This window comes from Haliaeetus albicilla, chromosome 6, assembly GCF_947461875.1.
Source record: "Haliaeetus albicilla chromosome 6, bHalAlb1.1, whole genome shotgun sequence".
Lineage (NCBI taxonomy): Eukaryota > Metazoa > Chordata > Aves > Accipitriformes > Accipitridae > Haliaeetus > Haliaeetus albicilla.
Window position 1 is genome coordinate 17732886 of NC_091488.1, and position 27411 is coordinate 17760296.

General features: G+C 44.0%; 1 protein-coding gene across 13 annotated transcripts in view; it reads left to right on the top strand.

The window, feature by feature from the left end:
* TIAM1 (TIAM Rac1 associated GEF 1) overlaps window positions 1-27411 on the top strand; it is a 193764-nt gene that overhangs the window by 132013 nt on the left and 34340 nt on the right. For all 13 annotated transcript variants that reach the window (XM_069785292.1, XM_069785281.1, XM_069785288.1 and 10 more), the window contains 9 exons: window positions 598-822; window positions 2285-2470; window positions 4918-5064; window positions 7156-7230; window positions 8271-8441; window positions 14286-14390; window positions 18213-18294; window positions 23460-23546; window positions 27118-27342. In XM_069785292.1, the coding sequence (XP_069641393.1) occupies window positions 598-822; window positions 2285-2470; window positions 4918-5064; window positions 7156-7230; window positions 8271-8441; window positions 14286-14390; window positions 18213-18294; window positions 23460-23546; window positions 27118-27342 (1303 nt within the window). The remainder of the gene's footprint in view (window positions 1-597; window positions 823-2284; window positions 2471-4917; window positions 5065-7155; window positions 7231-8270; window positions 8442-14285; window positions 14391-18212; window positions 18295-23459; window positions 23547-27117; window positions 27343-27411) is intronic.

The window sequence follows — 27411 nt, forward strand, 5'->3', positions numbered from 1 at the left end:
TGTCACACAGAAGCTTGGGAAGGGACAGTACTAGAGCTGTAAAAATTGTGATGAGCCTGCCTTTAATGATAATGAGGTTGTCTTCAGAGTGCTTTGGGACCTTCAGAAGTGGAAAGCTTGTCTGTCTGTGCATCATAACAAAGGTACTCATAGATACCATGGTCAGATTTTATGCCATTAATTTATTACTAACTGTTGCATGCCAAAAAAGCTCTCCATACCGTGAAGAGCACAGAGGCTGGTACATTCCCTGCCTTAAGGAACTGGGAGTTTAGAAAACATTGCTAAATGTTGAGCTACAAATTATGGCAGCATTGCATTGAACAAGGAAGGTAATTCCTGAGACCTTGTTGGGAAATGCTGTACAGCTGCAAAGCACAGATATAGGTGTAATTCCAAGTGCTGAATGCCTAGTGCTGAGTTAAAAATGGCCTGCTTAAGAATGATGGGGTTTTTATTACTTCTCTCGTAAGTGGATTTAAGGCTTTGAATCTTAAGATCAAAGGGACAGGAAACTCCTTGGAATTGCATTTGTTAATCTCCAATCAATTTTAAAGAGGATCCTGACTTCTTTTCCCCCTCTTTCCCTCTCTTCAGACCTCTAGCCAGACCGAACTGGAGAACTGGATCACGGCAATCCATTCAGCTTGTGCAACCGCAGTGGCAAGGCAGCATCACAAAGAGGACACCGTCAAGCTCCTGAAAACAGAGATAAAAAAGCTGGAGCAGAAGATTGATATGGATGAGAAGATGAAGAAAATGGGTGAAATGCAGCTGTCCTCAGTAACGGACTCCAAGAAGAAGAAGACCATATTGGATCAGGTAATTGCTTATGTGAAGCTTACTTATGTGAAATAAGCCCCTAGCAAATATTTAAGGCTTTCTTCAAAGTAGCGGTACCTCTGTCTGCTCCCACTGTGCCATGTGTGTGCACTGGCAGAGCTCCCCAGAGCAGGCAGGACATGTGTTGGCAGGAGAGCTGTGCTGGCTCTCCTAGTTGCACCATTTCTCCAAACAACGTGCACTAAGATACAGCATGGGCTGTCCTCTGGCCTGCATGCAAGGGATTTGGCTAGCTGCTCGGAGGTTGAGTGAGTGCTTTAGGGGAGTGAAGAGGCTACCAGACCATGGCAGCAGGATGCCTTAGGGGAAGAGCTGGTCATAGACTGACAAATGCTGTTCTAGCTGTTGTCTTAAGTGTGGAAGAGGCTGGTTCATCTTCTGGCAGATGGGATGAAGAAGACATCCCCGGTTTCTGCTTGTTATAAGGGCTCGCCTTGACCTCATGGCTGCAGCCCTGCCTGCCCCTCGGGACCGCTCCTTCTGACTTCAAGTGGACAACATAGTTGTGTTTCAGAAGCAGAGAGCCTAGAGCCAGATGTCTCTCCCGCTGCCGTAGCAGCACCTTATTTTAGGAAACTAACATATGGCTCCTGCTTCATTAGTTTGTAGCTCTTTTACCACGCCTGCCAAACGCGCCTGTACTGCAAACCATAGGGAGCGGCCGGGCCCTAATGCACTAAGCTAAAGAGATTTCGTACCCCCTGGAAGCCTGTGAGAAGGGGGGACAGAGGGGGGAGATGCTTGCTTCTCTTGAAAGGGCTCCACTCAAAGGCTGTCAATCACAGAGAGAGGGCAGAGCAGTCTCTCTCTTTATGTAACAGTTTTTCTAAATGCTTTGAAACTGTTTCCTATCAGCAATTTGAATTATTTAAATAAGTCCTTACATAGGCTGATTATAGTGCTCTTCTGCTGATAAGATTAATTATCCCCAGAGTACTACACTTTTTCAAGTATGGTGAGCTCCATTGACGCTTACAGCAATGCTGCTGCTGCGGTTGCTGATTTGGGGCTCTCTGTATGTGTAATTTGGTGGGGTTTGGTGGTCTTGTTTCTCACATGTCCTTGATGCATGAAAGAAGCCTCCTAAGGGACTACTTAGAAGAGAATCCTGGAATACAAAGAAAATTAAAAATGAGATTTTAATCCTATTAATAGCATTGTATCAAAGGAGCAGTTATCCCAGGAGAAGACATGACATGAACATAAAAACATTGTTTTCCATCTAATGAAAACTTTTTTATTATTTGTATCCTTTTTGGGGTTGGGAGGGGAGGGGAGAGTGGGAAAGAAGGGGGATCAAGGTTTCTTGAGTGAGATCAGCATTGGTGAAAAAGGTATGTCACTGGGAACAGTAGAATTTTTTCAAGGTATTTACCTCTGTCCTTCCTCCTCTCCCCTTCTCTTCTTGTGCGTCTTGCCCCTCAATCTTTGATGTACACAGATCTTCGTTTGGGAACAAAATCTTGAACAGTTCCAGATGGACCTATTTCGGTACCGCTGTTACTTGGCTAGTCTCCAAGGAGGGGAGCTCCCAAACCCTAAAAGACTGCTTGCTTTTGCCAGCCGTCCAACAAAAGTTGCGATGGGTCGTCTTGGAATCTTTTCAGTCTCATCATTTCATGCACTGGTAAGTTTGAACAGAGGCCAGGGGTCATCTTTGCCAACCTGCAAATCGCTTCACATGTCCAATGCAGAGATCACGTCGACAAACAGCAGTCTGTGCCTGGGAGGTGAGCCCTTACCTTAGTGTGCAAAATATTCTGCTTCCTTAGAGGGGTGTGTGTCCTGGATATAGATTAAAAAGCAGATGCTTGCAAGCCATGGCCTTATGGAAGAGCTATGTTTCTCCTAAACGTGTGATTTTGAATTTCCAGATCTGTACTATAAACATGCTTTCTATAAACAGATCTTCCTGTTACAAGAGCAGGCTCACCTCTAATGTCCATGTACATGGGCTTGATCCAAAAGTCCTGTGAAGTCAGTGGGAGTCTTTCCGAGGCCCTCAGCAAGTGTCGGCTTAGACCTTCTCGGGCATGGCTTGTTTTCTACCATATGGATGAAACTACTGACCAATTAGTCTAATATCCGGTCTGCAGTGATCAACACCTGATGCTCCACAAGGGAGGGGAAATGTTCTTCTCTGCTACTTATGGTGTGGCAAATAATGTTTAAAATGGTTGTTTAAATTTAAATAATGTAACAACCCAGCTTTTAAAAATACAGGGAAATGTATTGCAAAGTGGTGTTTTTTTAATGAATTTCAATCAAGTTCCTGTAGTTTCAGCTTGGACTCCTGGAGCTTCACAAAAATAGCTGAGCTCCACTGTTGTCTTGTTGATGTCAGCTGTACCCTTCAATTGAATCTATAGCTGTAATTCAGTCAGGGGCGTTTTTATTCTTTTATATATGAAAAGATTAGCGTCATCATCCTGATAATTGCTGGTGGATTTATATTTTTTTAAAGTGGCGGGCTGTAATTTGCATTTATGCTTATTTTTTTGCATCTAGCAAAGCACTGAGCATTAGCCTGAAAAACAGTCTGCCTCTTCATGCTGGTGTCTCTTGAGAGCCAAGTGAAAAAAAATACGTTTTGAGTATGTTGTGTTGGAAAAGACACGTGCTTTCTTCTCCTTTAAGCAAACTCTCGTGTCCTCCTTTGCCCTCAATAGCGTGGAGATGGTGCAGTGAGTCTCAGACTCGAGCTGGGTGCTGCATGGTGATAGCGTGGCATCTCTAGCTCTCCTGAAGATGTTCCTCAGTACATTAGTCAGAGGATGTGCTAGGTCTCCCAGGTGCCTCTGCACAAACGTCCCAGATACAGTTAAGAAATGTCTCACAAGTCCAGGCTCTGGAAATGGAGACGCTTGCAGTAGTGTTTAAGTTCTCGTTTTCCTTGATTTCTCCACATTTCCCAAGGAGAACACAATTACTAGTATAGCAACAGTTCCCTTGCTACACAAGCCAGTCTTCTGTTTGTCCTGTCTTTATATGGGTTTTTGTATCTGCTGCACCCAAACAACCAGTTTCTCAGCTCTGTAGCTTGGGGCATCACTCAGAGATTCGGGTGTTCCCGCTGGGGTTGCCAAACGACAGTCACATTTTGCTAGTTTCGGCTGTGGGAATCCAGTACAAAGGTGTTCCAGGAAGCATACAGCCAAGTCGGCAGGGTGGGTCCGTCTGTCTGTCTGTCTGTCTAGCTTCGCCTTGCGCTCCCGTTCATACCTGCCATCTCCTACCGCTCCCTTTTTCACAGGAGAGGAGCTTGCTCTCCTGAGGCCACCTCCACATGGGAAATCTGCTTAAACTTTGGCCTAAACACTTCACCTCTGACTAATGTCGCACTAATTTCTACCAGAAACTTAAGAAACGCTCCCCAGATATTTGGTTTCGGTAAAGGCAAATATCTTTTTGCTCCAAAGAGGTTGCCGCAGGCATTATTTAAGTACTCAAGCAGTTAACACTGCTCCAGTCGAAAGGATCATTTCAGCTTTTTTTCTTCCTGTGTTTTGTTCAGTCCTTCAAATGTTGCTATCTTTAAGGAAGTGCGGGTTTTAAATACCTCGACCTATTTGCAAGCCTTTATCTGGCCTTGTAGCAGTTATTAGTTAGTTCCAGGATGCCCAGAGTGCTTCCACAGGAAAGACCAAAGAGAAAGACAGGGCTTTTCGGAAGCAACAGATAACTTTGGAAATCTCAGGTTTCATGTGTCCAGCTTTGAAACCTTGATAGAAAAAAAAACCAAAACAAACTAAAAAACCAAACCCTTCACTGGTGCTGAGGCTTTGCTCTGTGATGATTAGGCTGCTTCAAAATATCTCAGATTAAATGCCAAAAAATGGGAGGGTGGTACTGTCCATTTTAATTTTTGATGTTTGACATTGGAAGAAGTGAGTTGAACTGCAGTGAGAAGGAAGTAGCCTGGCAGCATCACCATTGTCCCTGTTGTGAGTATACATTGTTGTCATAGGATTTGCCTTTTTTTTCAAACCAGATTCCACTGTTTGTTAGATTATGTAAGCCACGGTGCGGTGGGATGCTGCAACCTTTGATTTTAAAACCATGTGTCATTGACAGGTGGCAGCTCGCACAGGGGAGTCCGGAGTGAGGAGAAGGACGCAGGCCATGTCCAGATCTGCCAGTAAACGGAGAAGCAGGTTTTCTTCTCTTTGGGGGCTGGATACTACCTCGAAGAAAAAGCAAGGGAGGCCAAGCATTAATCAGGTAAGTGTGTGAAAGTTTGTGATATTGTTATTTTCAAGGCTTATTTCTTAGCATGCAGAATGCAGCTCATGCAAAGAGTCACTTGCATCAAGCACTTACACATCCAACTTTAACCTTACCTGTTTAATCTTTCACGGTGTATAGTCATCTCATTCCACATCCTCTTAAAAAATCAGTGACTGTAATTACAGATAAGTATACAGCAGCTCCTATCAAACAAGGTTTGGAGTTTGCACCTTCTTTAGCTGAACTGGTTGCATTTCTACTGTTGTTGCATTTCTGCTGCTTCTGCTTTTGCTGGAGGTACTTTCCCTAAACTCAGGAGTAACAAAGTGGCAGTGTAAAGCAGATACAACTTTGGAAGGAAAAAAAAAAGTGCAGACTTGTTTGGTTCTTTAAATTAAAATTATGACTTTGTAGCATAATTTAAATGTAGCTGAGTTTGGGGAAAACTTCCTCAAGTAACAAAAGCTTTGCATTTAGTAGAGACAGTCCCTGTTTTCCTTCAGATTTTTAAAAAAGCAAAAGCTAAAACATTTCCACCCAGTCACTGCCCAGATCTTTCTCTAGAAAACGTGTTTCAGTGTGGTAGGAAGGTGCTTCCCTGTTATTCTTTCCAAACATCCCTAATTATAGCTTTCAGTTTTTGAGAGCCATACCTCATCTAATTGCAGGAAATGTAGGCTTTGCTTTCCTTTCTCTTCTTTCACTTTTTGGAGGGAGAAGGGCTTGGGACACATGTTGTTCTGCGCCCTGTGATTTCTTCTTCCTTCTGTTAAAGCAGCAGTGGGTGTTTGTTTTGTTTAACAGAGGATGAATGCTGCAAAATCATTTAGCTTGTTTCTAGCGAGACATTAAAAGTTCACCTAATATTTAGTGGCTGAGCAAAAGCTCAGGGTTTTGCTGGGAAGCAGCAGATGCCTCTGTGAGTGCATTCCCAATTCTTTGTGCTGGTGCTGTGGCATCCCTTGTTGCTTTGTACTTATTTTCCCCTAATCAAGTGCAATCCCTTGTCCTGAGCTAGGATCCTGCCCATGCTGTGTCTTCAGATCTGTTTTTTTTCCTGAACTCACCCTTTTTTTTCTTTCCGTGGGAATAAATGCATTCTTCACACTTCCTCCCTGCACCCCTACCCCCCTCACTCCTCAATAAGCACAGGCGTGAAAAGGAATTTTGTTCCAGGTTAAAGAAAAGTCATACTGGAGAGAGTCAAAGAAAAAGTAAAGTTTTGACAAAGTAGCAGAATGTCTAAATGTAGTGCCTGAACACATTTCCCCTGCTCGTCTGTAGTAGCATGCAAAGTATTGCCAAGTTGAAGCAGTAAACTGTAAATCCGTAAAGGTCAGTGACCTTCTCTTGTCCTGCATGGTCCCTGCTTCATTTTATGTACAGAATAGTTAACAGCCAAACCCAGCTGTTATTCCACATAAAGCTGTGCTGATGTGGAGCTATAAAACTTAACTTTTCAGTTTTAATTATAAGCTTCTGCTGCAGTAACAACCCTGTTTGCCTGTCTGATGCAGTCCTGTGCTGATTTGGGGTGGATCCTGTAAATATTCCCATTCTGTCGTTCCTCCTGCACAGAGTCCTGTTGATTTTGGCTCTCTGGCTTGTGCTGGGTTACCAGCTCTTATTTCATTAGAGGAGGGTTACACTGACTTGTGGTACTTGAATGTTTGCTAAGTACTTTTTGGAAGCTGGTTTAGTGCAAAAACAGCCAGAAGCGGAGTGCTGCTTCTGATTTCTCAGCCTTAGAAGAGGTGGAGAAGTGTTCATTTCCCCCACTTTACAGGTGAGGAAACTGAGCACAAAAGGAGATAAAATTTGTCCAGCTCCACCAAGAAAGTCGGTGACAGACCACTAAGCCTCTAATCTTTCAGCATGGTGCCCCATCACCAGTTTGTCCTTCACCCCCCTTTCCCTTTTAACAAGCTGATATTTTCATTTTCTGTGTTTTGAGATTAATGTTTTTATTTTTCAGTTTGACTTCCATGCTAGATGTTAGATATGCTGTTCTCCCCTTAGCATGTGCTGCAGACAGCACTGAGGCACCTTCATCTTTTAAAGCAGAGTTGCTCTGTTGTTCCCCAGGTGTTTGGTGAAGGAGTTGATTCAGTAAAGAAATCTCTCGAGGGAATCTTTGACGATACGGTCCCGGATGGCAAGGTAAAACACCAGCTCTCCAGCTGCCTCCTTCCCCACCATTTGCATTCAGCCTAAATGCAGCGTTGACTCTGGGACACGAGAGGGGACACAGAGCCTCCGGGAAAGGAGAGGACCCTCTGTGCACACTGGAGGGCTTGTAGCCGCTCTGGGAGGGTTTGAGCTGGTTGCCCACGGTCACAAGGGCTCACTGTGTGTGGCATCCTAAGCGCAGCTGGAGGTGCCAGACCCAGAGGGGTGTTAGCACTGCACACCAGGGAAATGCTTGCTCAGAGGAGGACCTGGATGCCGCTGGTTCTGGAAAATGGCTCCTTGTGGCTGCCATATGGGGTTTTCATAATTTAGGGTTGGCACAACTATGAAGTGCAGGGCTTTCTCTGTTTTGTTCTCATGCGCTTCTGTGAACTTCAGCGTTTGCAGGCACAATTGCAACTACTTTCTCTTTCCCCAGAGAAAGTCAGCTATAAAACAGCATTAAGACAGGCACATTCTTCATGTAGTGAATACGGGTTTAGCTGCATGAGCCCACGTGCAGCAGAGATTCTGCAGCTCCCACTTCCTGGGGATTTATAGCTTGGAGCACAACTTGGATGTATAAAAGACAGTAAATTCAAAATAAATGCTAAGACTTGCTATTTTGCCGTTTCTGGGTATAGGAACTGTATCATCTACAACATTTTTGTTGGCCTTGGATTGGTTTACCCAGAAACACAGTGCATTTAAGTTTTGATTTTAAATCTCTTTTTTATCACTATTATTTTTTGTTGTATTCCTAGCATTCCCAATAGCCATAGGGTGAAATCCCAGGAAAGGCGCGTTGCACCAGTGTAGCTGTGTGGGTGGCGTGGGAAGGCACATTTTATACTGCTCAGGTAAAACTGCAGTTTCCTGTCCAGACAAGCCTTCAATCTAGGCTTATGAATAAAACGTCTTCTCTATAAGAGGGCTTTTTGATACAGCATATAATGTTCCTTACACTTGTTATTGATGAAGAAGGAGATCATATTTGGCTGGTAGAGTCATAATGGGTTTTGTCTATTTAGAGAGAAAAAGAAGTGGCACTGAGCAGTGTCCATCAGCACAATCCCGACTGTGATATTTGGGTTCACGAGTATTTTACGCCATCTTGGTTCTGCCTGCCGAACAACCAGCCTGCTCTGACAGTCATCCGTCCTGGGGACACCACACGAGATGTGCTGGAAATGATTTGCAAGGTAAAGGCTGTGAGTGTGCCCTGGAGCAGGGTGAAGTGTGTACAACCCTGAGCCCTTTCAGTTGAACCTCATAGTGACTTTCTGGTATGCCAGTGCTCAGACTGCAGTGTGCTGGGAGATCAGTTGTATGTTAGATGAAAAACATGAATTACACTGAAATTTTCACGCTAGCACCACACAAATAAAATTCCTAGCGCTGGAGGTAAACTTGGCATGGATATAGGGAGAGGAAGGCAGACTAGTTTTTGCCTTTTCCACTCTGGCCACTGTGCATGAGCCTCAGAAGTGCCTTCACACCCTGACTCTGCCTCTGCTGCCACCTCTCATGTACCCACCCACCCACTCCCCCTCCGCCGGAGACGAAGCTGTGTGCGGGACCCTTCTCCTCTCCCCATCTGCCCCCCACCATCCCGGCCCCCAGCCCGCTTCCTTTCGCTGGGCACCCCACAGCATGGTAGTGCAGTTGCCCTGTCCTCACCCGACCAGCCTGGTTCCCCCACCTCTGCCAAGCCCTCCCATGGCCCGGTCCCTCCTCTGCCAGGCAAGCGGGGTGATCTCACCCTTTCCCAGGTGCCAGGTTGTCCTGTTTCCAGGTACCGTTCCTCCTTCCTTCCCCCTGCTGCTTCCTCCCCTCCGGCTGGCGTGGGGGAGGAGGGCACGGAGAAAACAGCAGCACCAGGAGTAGGAGAAGGTGCCTGTGTTTGTTGTCTGCATTGCGGAGTCAAGCTCGACTCGTGTAGGTGGCAGGAGAGAAGAGCGAGGAAAGCTTTTATCTACATTTGGGGGGGGGCGGGGCTGGAGGAAAAACCACCTGGATTTCTTTTCAAGATGAAGTATCAGAGACATTTGGCCATTAAAAAGAGTTACATCTCAGCAGAGAAGTTGAGGGCTTTGACAAATTAAATACAAGCTTTCAGTTCTGGCAGCTATATAATGTATGTTTTCTGCTAACGGGCTGACTGCAAGCTAGACCCAACTCATGTCACGTGCTGTTCTGGAAAGTGAGACCTCTTTTGTACAACAACAACAGTAAAATAAAAGAAAACATTTATTACTATTAAGAGCTTAACTTTGGGGACTTTTAGAACATGTTGCATGTGCTTCCAGAGAGGGAAGGTAAGAGAAAGGCATTTGTTTGCAATAATTATACAGTGTGCTCATCTCTCTGCCAGGTGCACTATTAAAGAGTGCTGCAGCTTATGAAAGCTCTTCATTGTATTCAGGAAAAGATGACATTTTTGGAGAGAGACATAATAGGGAAGCTGGATGACACATTATTAGTAATGATTTATTTTTAGGATTTATGTTTTCCTTTGGATAAGAGTGATTAACTCAGTGGGCCAAATCCTTAGGTGGAATAAATTGGTATAGCTCCACTGGTTTCAGTAGGTACCTGCTGAGAATCTGGTCTCTCACTATGTGTTTGTTTGTTGTGGGTGGTGGTGTATAAGGAGAAGGGGAGGTGGGTGAGTGTTTGTTTTTTGAGGAGCTGTTATCTGTTTCTTTCTTTTCTGTAACAGTTTTCAGTCTGGAAAACACTGATGGATGTCTTCCTTTCTGTAGCATTTAATAATCAATCTCTTTCTTCTGTCTCTTGCATTCAGCTCATTTTTTCCCCTTTAATATCTGATCCACATCATTTCACATCAGTTTGCCATCTGCCATCTGAGAACCAGTCAAGTTCTGGTATAGTAAACATTTCAAGATCTACATTTCATATAAACCTCTTCATGTTTGTAGATGTGGTTAAATCTATCTGTGCTATTAAACTGAGCTTGATTATTCTGTTGGAGAACATTAAGTGCACTCAAGTCATTGTAGAAAATGTGTTCTTACACTAACATTGCTGCTTTGTTTAGTTAGGTTTTGGAGGCTGCTTTGTGACACTTTTATGATTCAAGATTGGTGGGAGGAGAGTTTAAAGCATATTTTAAAGTGGTTTCTCGAAGATTTCTCCTAAGATTTAACTAATAACAGCACCTGGAAGGCAGGAAAGTCAGTGCGTGTGCATTAAATTGTTTCCTATTGGATAATGCTGATCAGTGTGAATGTGTGTATACGTATTACTGACATTTGCATAATGGTATGTCTTAAAATTGAGTAGAAGCACACATGCTGTATATGGATTTAGACATAGTCAGTATGGAGAGAGTAACACCAAAAATCAAGCATAGAAAACTACATAGCATTTACTCTTTTGACTGAACTGGATAAAAAGCGAGAAGTGAAAAAGGTTCTGTTTTCTCATGATTTGCATTTTTCAGATAGACCTGTGTGAGGGCCAAGAAGCAGATTTCCCCTAGGTCCCTGGGTCTGTGCTCAACGTCTCTGAGAAGTTACTTAAGCCTGATGCTCTACGGGCTTACTTTGATTTTGAGCTGGTGTTTTCCTACTGAAAAAGCTTCGGCCACAGAAGTGTGAAGCCAGAGTAATACAGTGGGATGGCTAGCGTCTTTCCATGATGCTGTCATTTCAGTGCTAATGAAGGTCTTCCCCCACCAAGCTGAAAGAATATGCCTGTCCCTTGCTTTAACTAGAAAGGAGCCGAAACGGATGAATAGTTCGGGTTGTGTGCCAACCCGCTACACCACACGTAGCCTGTTGAATCGGATCACACCCCAGGCTGTAAATTCTTCTTCAAGAGCACGTCGGTTAAGCTGTCGGGTTGTGCTTTAAATTGGGTTAGCTGCTTAATTTAGTCCAGACATGGCCAGAGTTATTAGGAGAGAAATAAATAACCCAAGAAGCTTATTTGGACTGCTAAAAGGTGTTTTGGGTGGTCTCGAAAGGATATTAATATCATTAAAGCTGCCCTGTTTCTGTTCCCACCTTCCTGCATATGGATGCAGCTAGACCAGCAACAAAAAAAGTGGGTTAACGGTATGGCTTTTAGGGCAGGCTGGCTATGTCCACTTTAAGAGGACCTTTTCCTTTCACTACAGTAGAGGAGCATGCCCCTATTTGAAACAGTTTAACTAATGTGAAATTTTGAGGTAGACAAAGCCTTGCTGCAGCTATACAAATGTTAATTAACTAAATGGGGTGGCTTATGTGCTGCACCATCACAGCTTTAATGGAGATGACTCTCATTGCCTGACTGATGGGATTGCAATGTAATGGATGAATGGCACCCACCCCGGCTCATAGAAGAAATGAGTGGCTCAGAATATATGTGAGTTTTATCCAGTGACCTCTTTAGACGATGCTGTGCTCAGGCATAGTTCAGGGCTTCAGCGCAACATTGGTCATCTTGCGTTTGGCTCCCTCCTGCTCTCTAAAATGGCCAGCACGCAGGATTTTCTCGTAAGCAAATCTCCCTGCAAAGACAGGTGTGAAATTGGAGGCGTAGGCAGTCACCTCCGCGCCCGATGCAGTGCCCATATCAAAGCAGGCAGAAGCCCTGTGGTTGACCACCGGGATGGTAGATCAAGCCGTCGCCTGCGGGGGGGGGGTTTGCTCTTTTAAGATGCTGTCAGGGAGCGGGGAGGGTTGCTCTTTTAAGATGCTGTCAGCCAGGCGCAGCCCCCGTGGGGTGGGATGGTGGTGGTGGTGGTGGTGGTGGTGGTGGTGGCGGGGTGCCCCCAGCCCCGCGGGGAGCCCGGGGTGGCTGAGCATGGGCTGCCTGCCCAGCCAGTGCAGCTAAGGCAGCTCCTGGCCTGCGCCCCACGGCTTCAGGCCCCAGACTGGATAAATGCGCATCCCTCTACAACAGGCTGTGAGTTCTGGTGGCCTGGGGCAGGCTGGAGAGCATCCCTTCGGGTCTCCGCTGCAAGGGGAGGGCGTTCGGAGTCGCCGTTGGAAGCGACACGAATACCCGGCTGCGGACGGGGGCTCTCTCAACCCTGGGCTTTAGTCGATGAGGTGTAGCTTGTCAGCATAGGCCTGGCTGACTAGCATGGCCTGGCGCTGCATGAAATGCAGCGTGTGTATGGGAGCTTCGGCACAGGAGACCGGGAGGAGATACACCGTGGTGGCAGGAGGAGGCTGCCAGGTTGCCTGGCTCCTTTTTCTGCTCGTGTGGTTTTGCCACGTAGAATTTTTTCCCCACTGGCTTTGCTGTAAACGGATCAAGCATTTAATGGACCTTCAGAGAGACTTATCGCAGACTTCTCCCTCTGGACGTGGGGTGTGCAGTCTGTAGGTTTATGTCTCCTCTGTAAGTTTTTGTTTAATGGGTGTGCAAGGCGCTCTACAGTTTGTGTCTAGGGGCAGTAAACTAATCTGACCAGAAACTAATCTAGGACTCCTCTTTATCATTTCTGAACCATTAAAGCCGATTCTTCTTCCCTTTAATTTCTGGGGTGTTTGTCCGTGTGTGTGTGTAAGAGAGAAAACTAGTGGAAAAGGTCAGTAAACAATGAGCAAAGTGCGCAAAATGCTTATCAAAAAAGAAAAAAAAGGGGAGAGGGCAAGGATCTCCTACATTCAGCTCTTTTTATTTTGGCCCTTGATAGATTTCAAATTCTTTATTTAATTAACTAGGTGTTTGTCCAGATTACAGAGGTTATTCCATTTCAGATACTCAATTTCATATAAGGATAATTTGATCATTGAATTGGACGTATTTGAATGTAGCACTACATAGACTGCAGCAATAGATCTTTTTTTTTTCCTTCTTATTGGTAGCTCTTTTTTATTCATGGGGTAATCTAGACTCAAAAACGTTCACTGTTCTCTGAGTGTTTGCTGAAGGGTTTGCTAGGTCAACGTGTGATCTTTTCCACAGGTCACTCGGTGTACATTACTCATCATCTGTGCTGTGTGATCAGTCAGCTGAGTCCTGGTGTATCATTGTCTTGGCTTGAACTGGATAAGCAAGGCTTTAAAAAGCATAATAAATAGGCAATAACGACGTTCTTGCATGAATTTTCAGATGAGCCATTGTTTTTAGTACAACCTAGGAAACTTCAGTAATTTGCTCATATAAAATGAAAAGGCCAATGTATAAAAGCATATAATAATAGGATTTCAAAAGTGACAGTGAGGGGAATTTACCTCCTGTATTTGTGAATCACTTTGGGGCTTTTCATTAGCTTTAGTCAACAGTTTACGAACTTTGAAAGTAACTTCTGAATGACATCCTTTGTGTTTATCATAATTCTAATGTGTTTTGATTACACACAGCATTAACCTCTGCTTAAATCAAGCTTATTAATCGTGCTGAGAAAAGGTCGTTAACATCTCCCAGACCAAATGCTGTATCCTCAGCTAATTATAACTAATTCATTAAAATGGTGTGACCTGTTTCCACTGGGATGTAATCCAGTATGCATCTCTTGGCTTCTTTTAGCCTTAAAAAGGCAGTGTATCCTGAGCTGTTTTGAATATAGAGGACATACTTTTTTTTTTTTTTATGTTGACCTTGCTTGAAATTTACTGCATCATACTTAGTCTCTAAATTATGAAGATGCTAAGAACCCGAAAACAAATAGAAAAAACTTTCCTCCTGTTATATTTTTCTCTGTTAGCAGAACATTTATTTTCCGCCCTGCAATTTTAAATGCCCTTTGTATACTAAGGTATGCTCTGAGTCTTCTGCTGTAATAGTGTTTGCTTATTTCTGCAATAGCATGGGAGGGAGCAGAACTGCCAGATAAGCAGAACCAAGGAGGCTGCTTAGAGTACTAGCACTGCCCTTGACATCCTGGTCAGTGGTTAAATGAACACTTATTCCTTGGGAAGAGGAGGAGGTTCAGGTTCTTGTTCAGGTTAGGAGATCATGGGCCTCTTGTGAAAGACGGTGCTAGGGCATTTTTCTTCCTACAAGTGTCAGGCCGTTCTCTAAGTATAGATGATGTGAGCCACTGCTTTTCTCTTCTAAAGCCTCTTCTTCATTTCTTGCAGACACACCAACTGGATCACTCTGCTCACTACGTGCGTCTGAAATTCCTGATAGAAAACCAGATCCAATTTTATGTACCAAAGCCAGAAGAGGATATCTATGAACTGGTAATGTTACCTACTGAGCAAAATTAAATGACACTTGGTAGGACACTATTAATTAGTGTTTATCTGACATTTGTAATATGCAGAGTTCTGCTTTTTAACTTGCAATTATAGTGCTTTGCAGATCATAGCAAATTGGCCTACGGTAAAGTAATCTCTCCAGACATTTAATCTTGTTAGCTTATGTTTGTGCATGCATGTTTCTGCGTGGAAGAGAGAGAGGAGGAACAGCCACAAGTAATGTGTGAAAGTCGCTGTAACATATATTCTCTCAAGGTTGCCTTTTTCTGTTGTTCATGTTGTCCATGGTGGTTTTAAAGACATGGTGTTGAGGCCTGAGTATTTCTTGTTCAGATCACTTTGCCTGAATTTTAAAGAGGGAGAAATGCACAAGTAGTTGGGGTCTTTTTTTGTTGTTTGTTGATTTTGTTTTCCTAAATGGGAAGGTAAACGTTGAGGTTAAAAAGCTCTGGAGTTATGTGTGAGAATATACTTTCCTAATTGCTTCAGTTGGATGTTTTCATATCATTCATCTCAAAAGCAGACTTCAAAGACATTTTGAAATAAGAGATTAAAAAAAAGACCAAACAGAATTAGTGTCACGCTTTAACTCTGTGATTTTACACATGCACACTGTAAAGCTTTTTAAAGTCCTTTTCATTGGTGGCTGTTTTATTTATAAAAAGTAAAACTTTGCCAGCTATGGATGCTTTTGTTCATTTAGTAAAGAAGTTCTAGGATTTGCCATTAACACTGTCAACAAAAAAAAAAAAAAAAGAGTGAGAAAGTGCCAGTGGACTACTAAGACTGGGAAGTGAAATATAGTTGGGAAATTTAAAACTCAGAGAAGAGAGATTTTAGCTTTCATTGCCTGCAGGGACTTTGGTGACATGTCTTATGTTGAGAGGATGTAGGATTGACATAGTCATCAGTTATTGTTTATTCTCAAAAAATGAAATTAAACCACACCTCTACAGTCAGTGGGACTGTGTACATGCTGAAAGTTTATAATATAGATAGGTGCCGCAGGGTTATATCTAATGTAGTAACATTAAAACAACACACATTTGTGTGTTTGCTTGTGTGTGTGTGTGCTTGTTTCATGAGAAAATTTGAGTTATTTAAGTGTTTAATTAAATGATTCTGGTGCAATATGATAAAACTAATGCCTCTATTTTTGTACTCTCCTGAATAGCTGTTTGTAATATTGTCTAATGTTGATGTCACCTTGCTAGAGCTATCTTCCATCTACTAAAATGCTTTTACAGACATACATTAATGCAGAAAAGTAATTTCTTAGGATGATACTCCTTTCTCTTGCAGAACGTATCACACATATTTACATAAGAAATGGAGATTAAATATCCATATTCCATTCCTCTCCAAAACATTAGTGGTGATGCTTTGTACACTGACCTAGTCTTTCAAAAATTCATGAGCTCAGTTTATTATGTGTTAAAAATGTTATTAAGGGCTCAGGGGAGAGTATTTAACATTAGGTGCTATACCAGGCAGTTATACTTTAAGGAGCTTTTATTGTAAACTAAGTGTTGGAGTGTTTTGGCTGAAGCTTGATGTGCCAGGCTTTTTACTTTGGATAGCATGGCACTTTTAGATGGAAGCAGGGGACCAGAGGCCTCCACAAAAATCTTGCAGGTAGTATGAGGCTGGGGTGAAGGCATTGGGGCTGCTGGAAAAGGTAGCCCTGGGAAAGGGTGCTGGGACAAGACTAAAAGTGGTGGAGGAAAAAAGGGCAAGGAAGAGAAAATCTTGAGGGGAAAAAAACCCCAAAATATTATCATCCCACAGCTGCTATGAGAAACACTATGAGGGACTGGAGCACCTCGAAGGGGCAATGCTGTTGCTGTCAGGAAGAAATCCCGTCCCCAGGCACTGCCCAGTGCCTAACAACTCCCCCGGGATGCTCCTGGTATTGCTGTCAAACCTCCCAGTGCAGACGCCAGGTCGGAGGGGGTTTCCCCCATGAGTGCATGGTGCCTGCGAGGCCGGCAGCTTCATGGCGAGAGCCACCATAGCCCAAATATGCTGCCTGCCTTTGGTTTTGGGTCGGCGGGTCCACGGGGCCCAGAAATGCAAGCAGCACCTCAGGGCTGCTGTCGGACTGGCTCTCTGGTCTGGGCAGCTCAGCTGCAGTCTGTGCATCCCAGTTATTTGCCTCCTGTTCAATAGAGGGTCTTGCCTGAAAACAGCGCTTTGGGATACAAGGCAGCAAGTGGCTCCTGTATCCCTGCGAGAGTTTGTTGGCCATCCTCCTTGGTTCTGGTCCTGCACGCTCAGTTTAGATGACTGCCGGGATCAGACACAAATTTTGTTCTGAAAATAGTGCTATTTTTGCTCCTTTTTTTCCTTCTCCTCTTTTTTAAAACCCTTGCTGAAACCTAGGTGAGATTTTTGTAAATGTCATTTGGTCTTTTTCAGGTTCTGAACAACACATTCCTATATTTGAAAACTGCATTTTAAAAATATTGCTAACATGGCATCCTCATTTAATTTTAGATTTTATTTTACTATATACAACCATTTAAATGGGTGTATAACTGTTCTGTAATACCTAATATTTGCAGTTAAACAGATGTGTAAGTGCTGATATAAGCGGGAGATAAAATTATATTTTTAAGGACGCCCTTTACTAATGAGTTATTCTTCTTTTTTAAAGACATTATTTAAATACTTGAGTCCAAACACTGATGTCACTTAGTTTCAAAATGTTAATTATTGTGAATTGCTTTTTTACACACTCATACCAGCATGTAAACAAAATTAATATTTACCTGTGGGCTCTCACTCACCTGCGGGTATGATTTTTCCCAAAGACGGAAGGATGGTTTGTTACTTAAGTGCTAGCCTATGCTATGGAAAAACCAGCTTCAAACCTGTGCTAAGCCAGAGGTTTCTGGTCCGTAAAGGCTGTCTAACAAGGAATAAGTCAGGGCTGACTCCCAAAGATGTCAGCTCAGAGCCTCTAAATATCTGACTTTGTCTGGAAAAGCGGGATTTCCCTGCCTTGGGTGGGATAACAGGCCCCAGTACAAGCTCCCTTGTTCAGAGCTCGGGGCAGGACCCAGGTACAATAGCGAGCCACACAAGACAGGAGATGATAGTGATTTAAAAGCACAAAATGTGTGAGCCGTGGTGGAGGTGTGTAGCCCTGCTGAGGGGTTGCTTGGCTCCTGAAAGGCAGAGTGGATTACACCTGTGTGCATAGGCTTCTGGGTTATTACCTAGGTGTGAATTTGTGCTGGTGTCCCAGGAAGGATGTTAATGACCATTTCAAAGACTTGGGGGCTTTCCTTGCTACAAATAAACATAAATGTGTTAAAGGTGAAATTTCATGCTAAGAAAGATCTGCATATCAAATCTGATAGTCTTCTAACAATTAAGAAATGTATTTAAGAAACAAAAATCCCTCTTTGTGATTTTAATGCTATCAAATAATTGAATTCCTGCAATGTCTTAACCAAATAATATAAAAACATTAAATGATGACTACCCATAAAATATGAAAACAGGAATAGAAGCTCTGTTTCTTGTGCACTCAAAATGGTATTGACTGAGTGAAATAGATGTACCCTTGCTTTTATGATGGTGGTAGTAAAACACTGCTTCTTCCTCTTTAACTGTGTTCTGACAGTAAGGCTTAGTGACACTACTAATACATCTCACACATGTGGAAAAAACCTGATAAATAATGACCACAGTCTATTTCTTCCAGCTGTAATTAAAAAAAAAAAATCTGTTCAAAATTATTACAATTGATGTGTCCTCCCACAGTAACATGTTTTTGTGGTTTTTTTTTCTATTCAGCTGTACAAAGAAATAGAAATCTGTCAGAAAATTACACAGCACATTCAAATAGAGAAGTCTGATGCATCCTCTGACATTTATGGTGAGTTTCTCCTGGATTTGTTTTTATTTTTCTATTAAGTCAATTCTAGTGTGAGCAGGTTCTTGCTTGCTATTCATTGATATACCTGAAACGCCTGTTGAACACAATAAGAAAAACACATCTGGTTCCTGTTCCATCCACAGAAAGCTCACTCCCCTGCCCCAAAGCAGGACAGTTTTATTTGTAGTGCACTGAACACTGTTTTTCCTGGTGCTCAAGCTGTAGGACGTGCAGCTCTTTGATGAGAGCTACAGTGGCAGAAAGGACAAATGTTTTCTTGTTCTTGTAGTTTCTCAAAACACCACCTACAGAGGCTGTGCAACTGAGCGCCGGTGGAAAACAGCATCCTTTGCCATTTGTCACATCTTAGATGAACGCCTGCATCACAGCGTTCACTGGGGCCCTGCAGTGGGGCTTGGGAGAGGGCTGCGGCTGTGGCTTGCTGCTGCTAGCAGGCTGGAAGGCTTTCCACCTCCTCACTCCTTCCACCAAGCATGATGGTAGGGATGCAGCCAGGAGCATCGCTGTGGGTGGGAGGCATCTTGAGGTCTGCGGCCGGGCAGCTGTCCCAGGAGAGGCTGCTTGGCCCCTTTCCCCACCTGCCGGGGGCACGCAAAGTGGGTGCCTGTCTCGCCTTGACGTTCCTGAGGCTGGGGTAGCCTGGCCTCAGTGCTCGCCCAGCCCTCGAGGATGCCCCATGGACTTCTGGAGCCAGAATCTGACATATACAGATCTGTGCATAAAACATAAAGCAGGGGAAGTCCTCCCTGTGCAATTTCAGCAAAATCCCTAATCTTCACGTGGGGGTGGTCATATTTCTGAGCTTTCAAGTATTTCAAGTTACAGACCTCCAGCCTGGTGAGTTTGCCCTTTGGTCTGGCAATTACAGTTCTGTAGTGTATTTTAAAGTTATTTGTGCAACCTACCCTGCAGGAAGCCAATTTGCATCGTTTTACTGTTTATCTAAATATTCTGTTTTATTGACTAGAATAATTCTGAATCCCCAGACTGCTTACTATACGGCTGCAGGCCATTTGAATATTGAGCTCTGCTACAAAGTAGTGGTACTGACTGCAGTTTGAATATTGAAGGCCTAAGAAAGAAATATTAACCAGCACAGCGACGGCCCTAGGTTCAATAATTATGCTGTGCCTGAAAGCACTGCAGGAGTTATGGGTATCGTGGCATTTCCTGTTTATTTCTTTTTCTTCTCTTTTTTTAAGTGATAGATGGGAAAGACCGTGAAATGCACTGTCATGTCCTATGAAATGAGATCAGCTGTGTGAGACATGGGATGTGTCTGTTCAGTGGCTCCAACCCTGTAGGGAGTGAAGGCTAAATGCACCCCAAAAAAGCTGACTTTGGTCTCATTGAAAGAAAATGGCAAAACTTACTTTGACTCTAAATGGCAGCAGAATTTCTGTAGTCTGTATGTGTCTCATAGGAACAGTACTATGTGTTCATACAGTGACAAGTGTGTGCTGAAATATGTGTGTGTGGGAGCAGAGGTGAAGTGTTGATCCTGTCTTGGCGCTCGTGAAGGCTAGGGTTCTTCCTGAGATCCTTTCCCATCCTGTATGTTAGGTACATTTGAGGTTTTAGTTATTTTAATCTCTTTACAGGATTAGCATTGCCAATACGTACTTTTACAATCCAGAGAGAAAGATACAGCACATTCACAAGCTATGGCAACATGAAGTTCAGAGCTTTAAAGTTTCAGCATAGGTTCTTTTTAACAGGGTTGCTTAAGGATTCTTGCTACTAGTTTTGTTTTGAAAAGAACCTAAATCAATAATGTGACCTCACAGTCTCCAAGCATCTAAGCACCTGCGAAAGTCTTTGTGTGAGCAGGGCTGCTTTTGAAATTAGTTCTCAGTCAGCTGGGCAGCACTTGGGGCTCAGCCGCTCACAAGCACTTCAACAAGTGCTGGGAACAGGGTCAGGAGCCAGTGCTGCAACCGATGTCTAGGGCGCTAAGGGACTTCTTATTCTGATGATTACTTGTTTTTTCTGTGCAGCTTTATTCAAGCCTTCTCATACTTCTTGCCCATTTTAAAAACACGTCCAAATTGCCTGTGCCTTGATTCCTCCAGCAGAACTAGAAAAGTCTTCATTTTGAAAATGGATGAGATTATGAAAATCATTAGTGACATCACCTGTTGCGGTTGCTAGTATTCCAGCTATAGCAATAATAATACTACTACTTGTAAATCACCTTGAATTTTCAAGATACTTCACAAGCAGCTATTCATTAATCCTGACAATGTAGACTTAGTGCTGTTATCTCCATTTAACAGACATGGTATCAAAGGCAGGGAGGTGAAATGCTTTCACTAAGGGTGCAATTAAGACAGGCCAGTTCAGCCCACTAGCCTGGCAGAAAGATAATAAAATAAGTTAATAGCTGTCTGCTGGCTTTACAAGCTGTTTTGGGCCAGCTAAGAGATCCTGGTGCCAGGGAGTGGGCAGAGGTGCTCCTTCAGGTGTTAGCAGGCCTTTGGAGCAGCTTCGCCGTCATGCCTGAGCATACCATGAGTTCAAGTGATGTAAAGAGGATGGAGCAGAGTGTTTCAGGGAAAGCTCACCTGGGAACATTTTGTAGTGTTTCTACTCCCACCAGCATGCCTGTGGTAAGAGGCACTCCTGGAGTGTCTGGCCAGTCTGATGGACCTTGCCAGCGTTACATTTGTCAATGTGATGCTGTTGCTGATGCTTGGGCGGATATGTTCTTGCCTCTTTCACTGGTACCAGCCTCTTTGCAAAGGTTGTGTGGGCAGGAATCAGGGCACACCAGCAGTAAGAACCTATTGTTTGCAGCTGCTGTGTGTACCGGGAACATACTGGCATTTTTGTTAGCAACTGTCTATCTCAGGGGGCTGAGGTAATTTTCTGGAGGCGGATTTGTTCAGGTATTGTGCTGGTTTGGTGAGGCCGTGTGCTCTCATAGATGCAGACTTTTGTTCTCCTGTCATCAAAACTTTGCAGTGACGAAAAGGGTCTGTCTGGGTCACCACCCATCTCTTCGCACCTGTGTTTCAGAGTCCATGCACAGTTTGATAATAATCTTTTTGGCAGTGATGCCAGCTTATGCAATCACTGTCACTTCCACCCACTCCTGCCCTTCCTCTCATGCAATGCTAGTACACGTGTTCATGTGGAGCACCTGCAGAATTCAGCAAGATGGAAACTGTACATTCATACTATACATGTGTATATACAAACTACACATACATATATATACACACACACACTTGACTGAGGTATTTCTCATCTGGATGAGTTCCCTGCTCTGCTTTATTGCATGGCAGTGAAAGCACTGGCACTGGCACTGCAGTGGGACAGGCACGCTACTTCAGATTGTTTACAAGATCCAACCACTACCACAACTGCGGAAATAAAACCGTTTATCTATGGTTGGGGTATGGTCACATACCCTGTCCATGGAGGTGTTAGGTGTCTTTGTGAGATGACCATTTCAAGGCTGTTGCTAGTTGCCCACCTCTCATTTCTTAAAGCTGATGACAACATGTGTAATTGCTCCTTACACCCATTCTGCCAGTAATTACTGCTCAGGATTTCAGGGTTGGGGGGAGGGGGGGGGTTGACTGAAAGATAAATTAAAAAGCAGCTACACATGCACTTAGCCCTGACAGATTAGAGGAGGCAGAGGTCTTCTCATGGAGGAGAATGGGAGCTTGGGACTGCTTGGGCATGCTAATCTCTTCACAGTTAGCCACTGTGAGAAATTGAGTTGCAGCTTAGCCTTGTTTTGACTGTATGATAGTTGGCTGCAAAACAGCATTTCAGTTGCAAAAGAGTGATGGTATTAGTAACTGATAATTTGTGCTGACTCAAACTGTGGTCTTGGGCATGCTCCACTGTGCTTCTGGTTAATGGTTTTCCAGGTAGGCTTTGTGGCGATGACAACCAATAACTAGTATATTTTACAGCTGCTCTTTTGTTTAGTCGAGAGTTTTTCCTCTCTGCGAAAGTTGGTGTGTTGAGTGAGCTTCACAAATTTCATTTTATTCAGGCTGAGGAGCTCGCATACAGATTCCAAGTAGCTCAGTAAGTCAGGAAGGGCCATATGCTCCTCGCTTCTAGACCGCTGTATTCTTCCCCCTCCTTTCTTTTTTTTTTTTAAATGATGGATGAAAAAATAACTTCTCATCCATAAGCATCAACTTGAAGGGAGTCCTAAAATCAGAATAGGCTCCCAGCACATCTGCTTCCTCTTGGCTGGTGGCTGATTCCATGTCAAACAAGTGTCTCCCCCCAGAGGTTTGTAAATGTTTTTCTAGTCAGAAAAAGAGAGCAAATGGTTGCCTACACCCATTTAGGGAGTAATGAAGTTTCAGAAAGGCAAATGTTCTGCTTTAGATAACTCTCAACAGTAAATAAACAAACCATATTTAACTAACCACATTGTATTTCCTTTACACATTGTTATCTTGCACAGTGTCAAACACAAATGGCAAGAAAATCACCAAAACCAAACATAATGGTACCATTTGCACTGTTTAAATTAAGGCTGTGTCAGTACTTCCATTATAAGGCTGTTATGTGGGTCTCTAACACAGCTAGGAAATGTGCACTGAGCTGAGACTTGGCAAATAACAGGTTGTGCCAGGAGCAGCTGAGAAAAGAAAGGGGAAAAGGGAAAGTGACATTTTTACAAACTTGTCCAGTCCAGGAATTTCAAAAAGCAAAAGTTGGCATTCTGCTTTAGCAGGAGCTGTTATGCCTTGTCTGAGTTCAGGATGGCATGTCAGCCATAGCTCTCCGTTTCTTGGCTTTTGTTGGTTTGGGTCACAAACCACAGCTCCGTGCAGCTTGTGTCTGCAAACAGCAAAACTTCTTAAAGTGACCTTTTGTGGCAAGAGAATTGCAAGTCCATTCCAATGTTTTGCAGCTCTGGTATCCTCAGATAAAGCTGTAGATGATTTCTTTATAAACTCAGAAATTCAGTTCCATTTTTTGTTAAAGCCACTTTCATTTTTTAACTTTCCCTTTACGTTTGTGAGGGTTTGTGGGGAAAGGAGAAGGGAGAAATTCCTGACTGCTTGCCGCAGGGACAGCACAGCCTTACCTGTAGTGTGTGCAGTTGTTAGGACATGCTGGAAGTGGTTGGCTTTTTCTAACTGTCTCACTGGGTATCTCCCTAGGTTTCTCTCTGTCTTCCGTGGAAGAAGAAGGGATTCGTCGGTTGTATGTGAATAGCGTCAAAGAGACAGGCCTAGCTTTCAAGAAAGGTAAAAGACTTTGTAACGTGCTTTTGTTATTGTTTGTTTAATCCTGGTATAGACCATGTGCTTGTTGGGATGGGAGCTTTACGAACACACCAAACGAGGGTCCCAGTCCAAAAGAGATTGTGGTCTTTTGGGAAGAACCTGAGGTACTGAATACATGGCTGTTCTGCTCTTGGGATCAGCTATGCTATATAGTCAACCTCTTTTAATTTTGAGTTGCTAGATATGTAGCAGGGTCAGCATGTCCCTTGCAGCTAGAAAGAGGAGCAGGGGCCCTCTCAAGTCAGTCACTGCAAGATAAACAGGTACACTAGAAGTCATCATAGTGCTCTCTGTGGCTGGGCTGACTGCCTCTAGTTTTGCTTCCAGCCTTTGCAGGAAGCATGACAGCACTTGGACCAGAAACTGGCAGAGATAACTAGGCTGCCAGGCTTATCCCAGGGCAGAGCAGGATACGGTTTAACTGCAGCTTACCCAAGCTGAGGTCAACACTGACACTGCCATGCCCTTACTGCTTTTCCCATTCATTGCCCTTTCCAATGTGTCGGTGCTGCTGCTCATGCAGTTACAGGATGGGCTGGTCAGGGAGATGGGCATCTGAAACCTAAACAGATTTTAAAGTATAACATGGGGAGCATGCAGAGTGAGAAGACTCTCATCTCTTCATAATCCAGTCACCGTCCCTGGAGGTGTTCAAAAAATGCATAGACATGGCACTTTAGGACATGGTTTAGTGGGCATGGTGGTGTTGGGTTGACGGTTGGACTCAATGGTGTTAAAGGTCTTTTCCAACCTAAACAATTCTATGATTCTATGATCAATGTATGCAGAGTCCTCAAAAACACCTTCAGAGTTTTCTTAGCAAGTGGTTATATGGTCTTGCAGAGCTTATTCAACAGTTAGCTGTTGCCAAAAGCAATGGGGGCTGGTCTCCCCTAAACTGTGCCAGCCCTTTGCCTTGTGCTGACCCTGGCACTCTGCTAAGCCGATTCAGCTCCCCGTCTTGATAGAAGACTGCCATGGCAGAAATGCATGGCTGGTTTTCTGACCTGCTAGCAAATCGAGTTGGCTTGTGTTGCAGTGAACTGAGTGGCAGAAGTGGCACAGCAGAGGGACAGGACCGCGCAGACAGAAACTGGGAAGGAAGAAGCAGGGTGCAGGGGAACAGTTCTGGCTGCTGGGAGCCTGGGGTTTCGCTGAGCGGTAGCCTCTAACCCTAACTTAAGAAACCACGTAGGTGGTTCTGGAGGCTGCTGCATATGTCTATTAAGCTTGAAAAGGTCATCTTTCTCTTGCCTGTCCCTCCTCACCCACCTCAGCCCCATACGATTCCCTGGCTGACAGGATGTATTCTGCCAAAAGCCCTGAATGGGGGCTGGGGGCGGCTCTCTGCCAGCCTGCCACAGGGAAATAAAACCATGTGGGTTTCCTGTGGGGAGCAAAGAGAATGTGACAATGAGGGTGGAGGGGTTTTAGCAGGGCTTCCTTATTTTGCTTTTAGTTAATGTTTGAACAATTTAAATGAATGCATGAACACAGACTGCCTCCTGTGGGGCTGAAACGCTAAAACATGCTTTCAGTGATATGTTGCTCTTCATAATTGATATAAAAAGCCACTTCTGTATGAACAGTATTTGGCAAGATATTGTGACAAGATACTCAGAGTTAGCAGAAGCAGGGAGGAAAACTTGCTCTTCCTCCCATTATTTACATGCATGTTTGCATTTGATTGCACTTCCTATAGTAAGTTTAACCAGATGAGATACAGTATTTCATTTTCAATCTTTTCTCCAATTAGAAAACTTAAATTTTATTTTCTCCTGGTAATTGTTATGATTTATTTTTTCTGTTGGTCTGCATTAGCTAGACCATTGTTGGAATTTGAGGTGCTTGATTGTACTGAGATAGACATGATGCTTTATCCCAAATGATTCAAGACAAGGATTACAAAGAGTAGATGAAGCCCCAGATATGATGTTTATGGTTGCAGGCATATTAATGTGCTACTATTATAAGATGGCATCACTAAGTAAAATAAATGAAATAATGAGAAATGCTTGACTTGCCTTGTTTTGTCCTTGTTTCAAATATGATTTTATGGTCCATTTACTTTGTAGCTATTCTATCTAGTTAATTTTATTCTCTCTGAAACTGCACACCACACTAGAGTTTCTGGGCACAATTACATGCATTTAGAAAGATCTCAATTTTCCTAAAGAAGACTGAAGCTCTTTAGCGTCCTCCCTTCCACGTTTCTTTCTTGAATGCGGGTAGGTAATCTGTTCCCTGGAGGATGCAGCTGAGCTCTGCTCGCAGCTCAGGCTCATGGAGTCAGGCCTTTCATCTGGGCTTTAAGGGTGGCAAGACTCGTCCTTCACATGATTGCCCAGCCAGAGGACTGCATGGCATGAGGGCAGGTCATCCCCACAGAGCAGCTCTTTCGACCTGTAAATTTCAGCTTTCATCCCTGTAAATGCCAGGACGGAGACAGGGATGCCACAACAGTCCCACTGGTGGGCGGGTGGCCATTGCAGAGTATGTGTTCCCACCGGCCATGCCCAGAGGGCTGGCTCCTGGGGAGATGTCTGTGGGGGACTGCCAGCGTCACCCTCAAGTGGGTACAAAAGCTGCGGCGGCAGGAGCAGCTCTGATGATCAGGGCTGTCAGCACCAGCATGCCCTGGTGCGCTGCTGCCTGCCTGCCCCTAAAGGTTATTTGGGATTAAACCCTGGCCCAGCTTGCTGTTGTTAGTCGGAGAGTGGGCCCGGCTGGCTGAGGGGAAGGTCAGGTCTCCTGCAGCACCTCGGAGGGCTGCACATCATCTGTCGGCATCGCTGCGTTGCCCCTGAAGTGAGTGGAAGTCAGCTGTTTCCTCTCTGCACATCCCCTTTTCCCTCGGGCACTGGTACTATAAATAACTACTGAAATCAGATTGGAAAAAAAACATGACTAACTTACTTACCAAGCGCTAAAATTTGCCTTTTGAAGATCTGTGTGCTAGGACGTGATTCAGACCGGGCCAGAGAGGAGGTTATCTGAAGTCCTACACCATACACCCGAGCTGAGTGGGAAATGTTTTTTCTCCTCCTAGGTGTATGGGTAGGTGACCACTTCAAATAAAAGCCTTCACTTATATGGAAAGTTAAAAGCAAGAATCAAGGCAGCCCAGCTACTCCATCCTTTCCCTGTCCTGTGTGCCATGCCTCAGAAGTCTGACTCTGTCCTTCAGTATGTATTTATTTACAACCAATGTGTTGTGTAGGGTGGCTTGCTGTACAGCAGCTGTTCCCTTGCAGAGTGACGTGAAGAAAAAGGGGGTATCTCATTGCTGGTACGTTGTGAGGGACTTCCTGGGCACCGCGCTCTAAGGATGGTACTGGAGTACCAGCCTGACAACAGATCTCGCAAAAGTCCATCAAATTTCAATATAATTTGCAGTCATAAATGTTTACTTTATGTCTAGACATAAAACTGCCTGGCACTTCATAAAGACCGATCTGAGGTCCTTGATGTCTGTGGGTAACAGAAATGTTACCGTGCAGGTCTTTCTTACCCATTCCTTTCTGTGTTGCAGGCCTGAAAGCTGGTGATGAAATTGTGGAGATTAACAAGAAAGCTGCTGAGGATCTGGACTCAGCTTTGCTGAAAGATGCCCTTGTTCAGCCTTCGCTGTGTCTTACTGTGCGCACCTATCCTGAGATAGAGGAAGGGCAGAAACTAATGCAGTCACCACCACGTCGCTTGGAAAACCCATCTGACTTGAGTGACAGCACACTGGCATTTGCTGGGAGCAACCAAGGTATTGGGTTCAGTGCAGAAATTACCAGGAGGAAGATTCATGCCTACAATGTGCTGGTGTAATGCCATT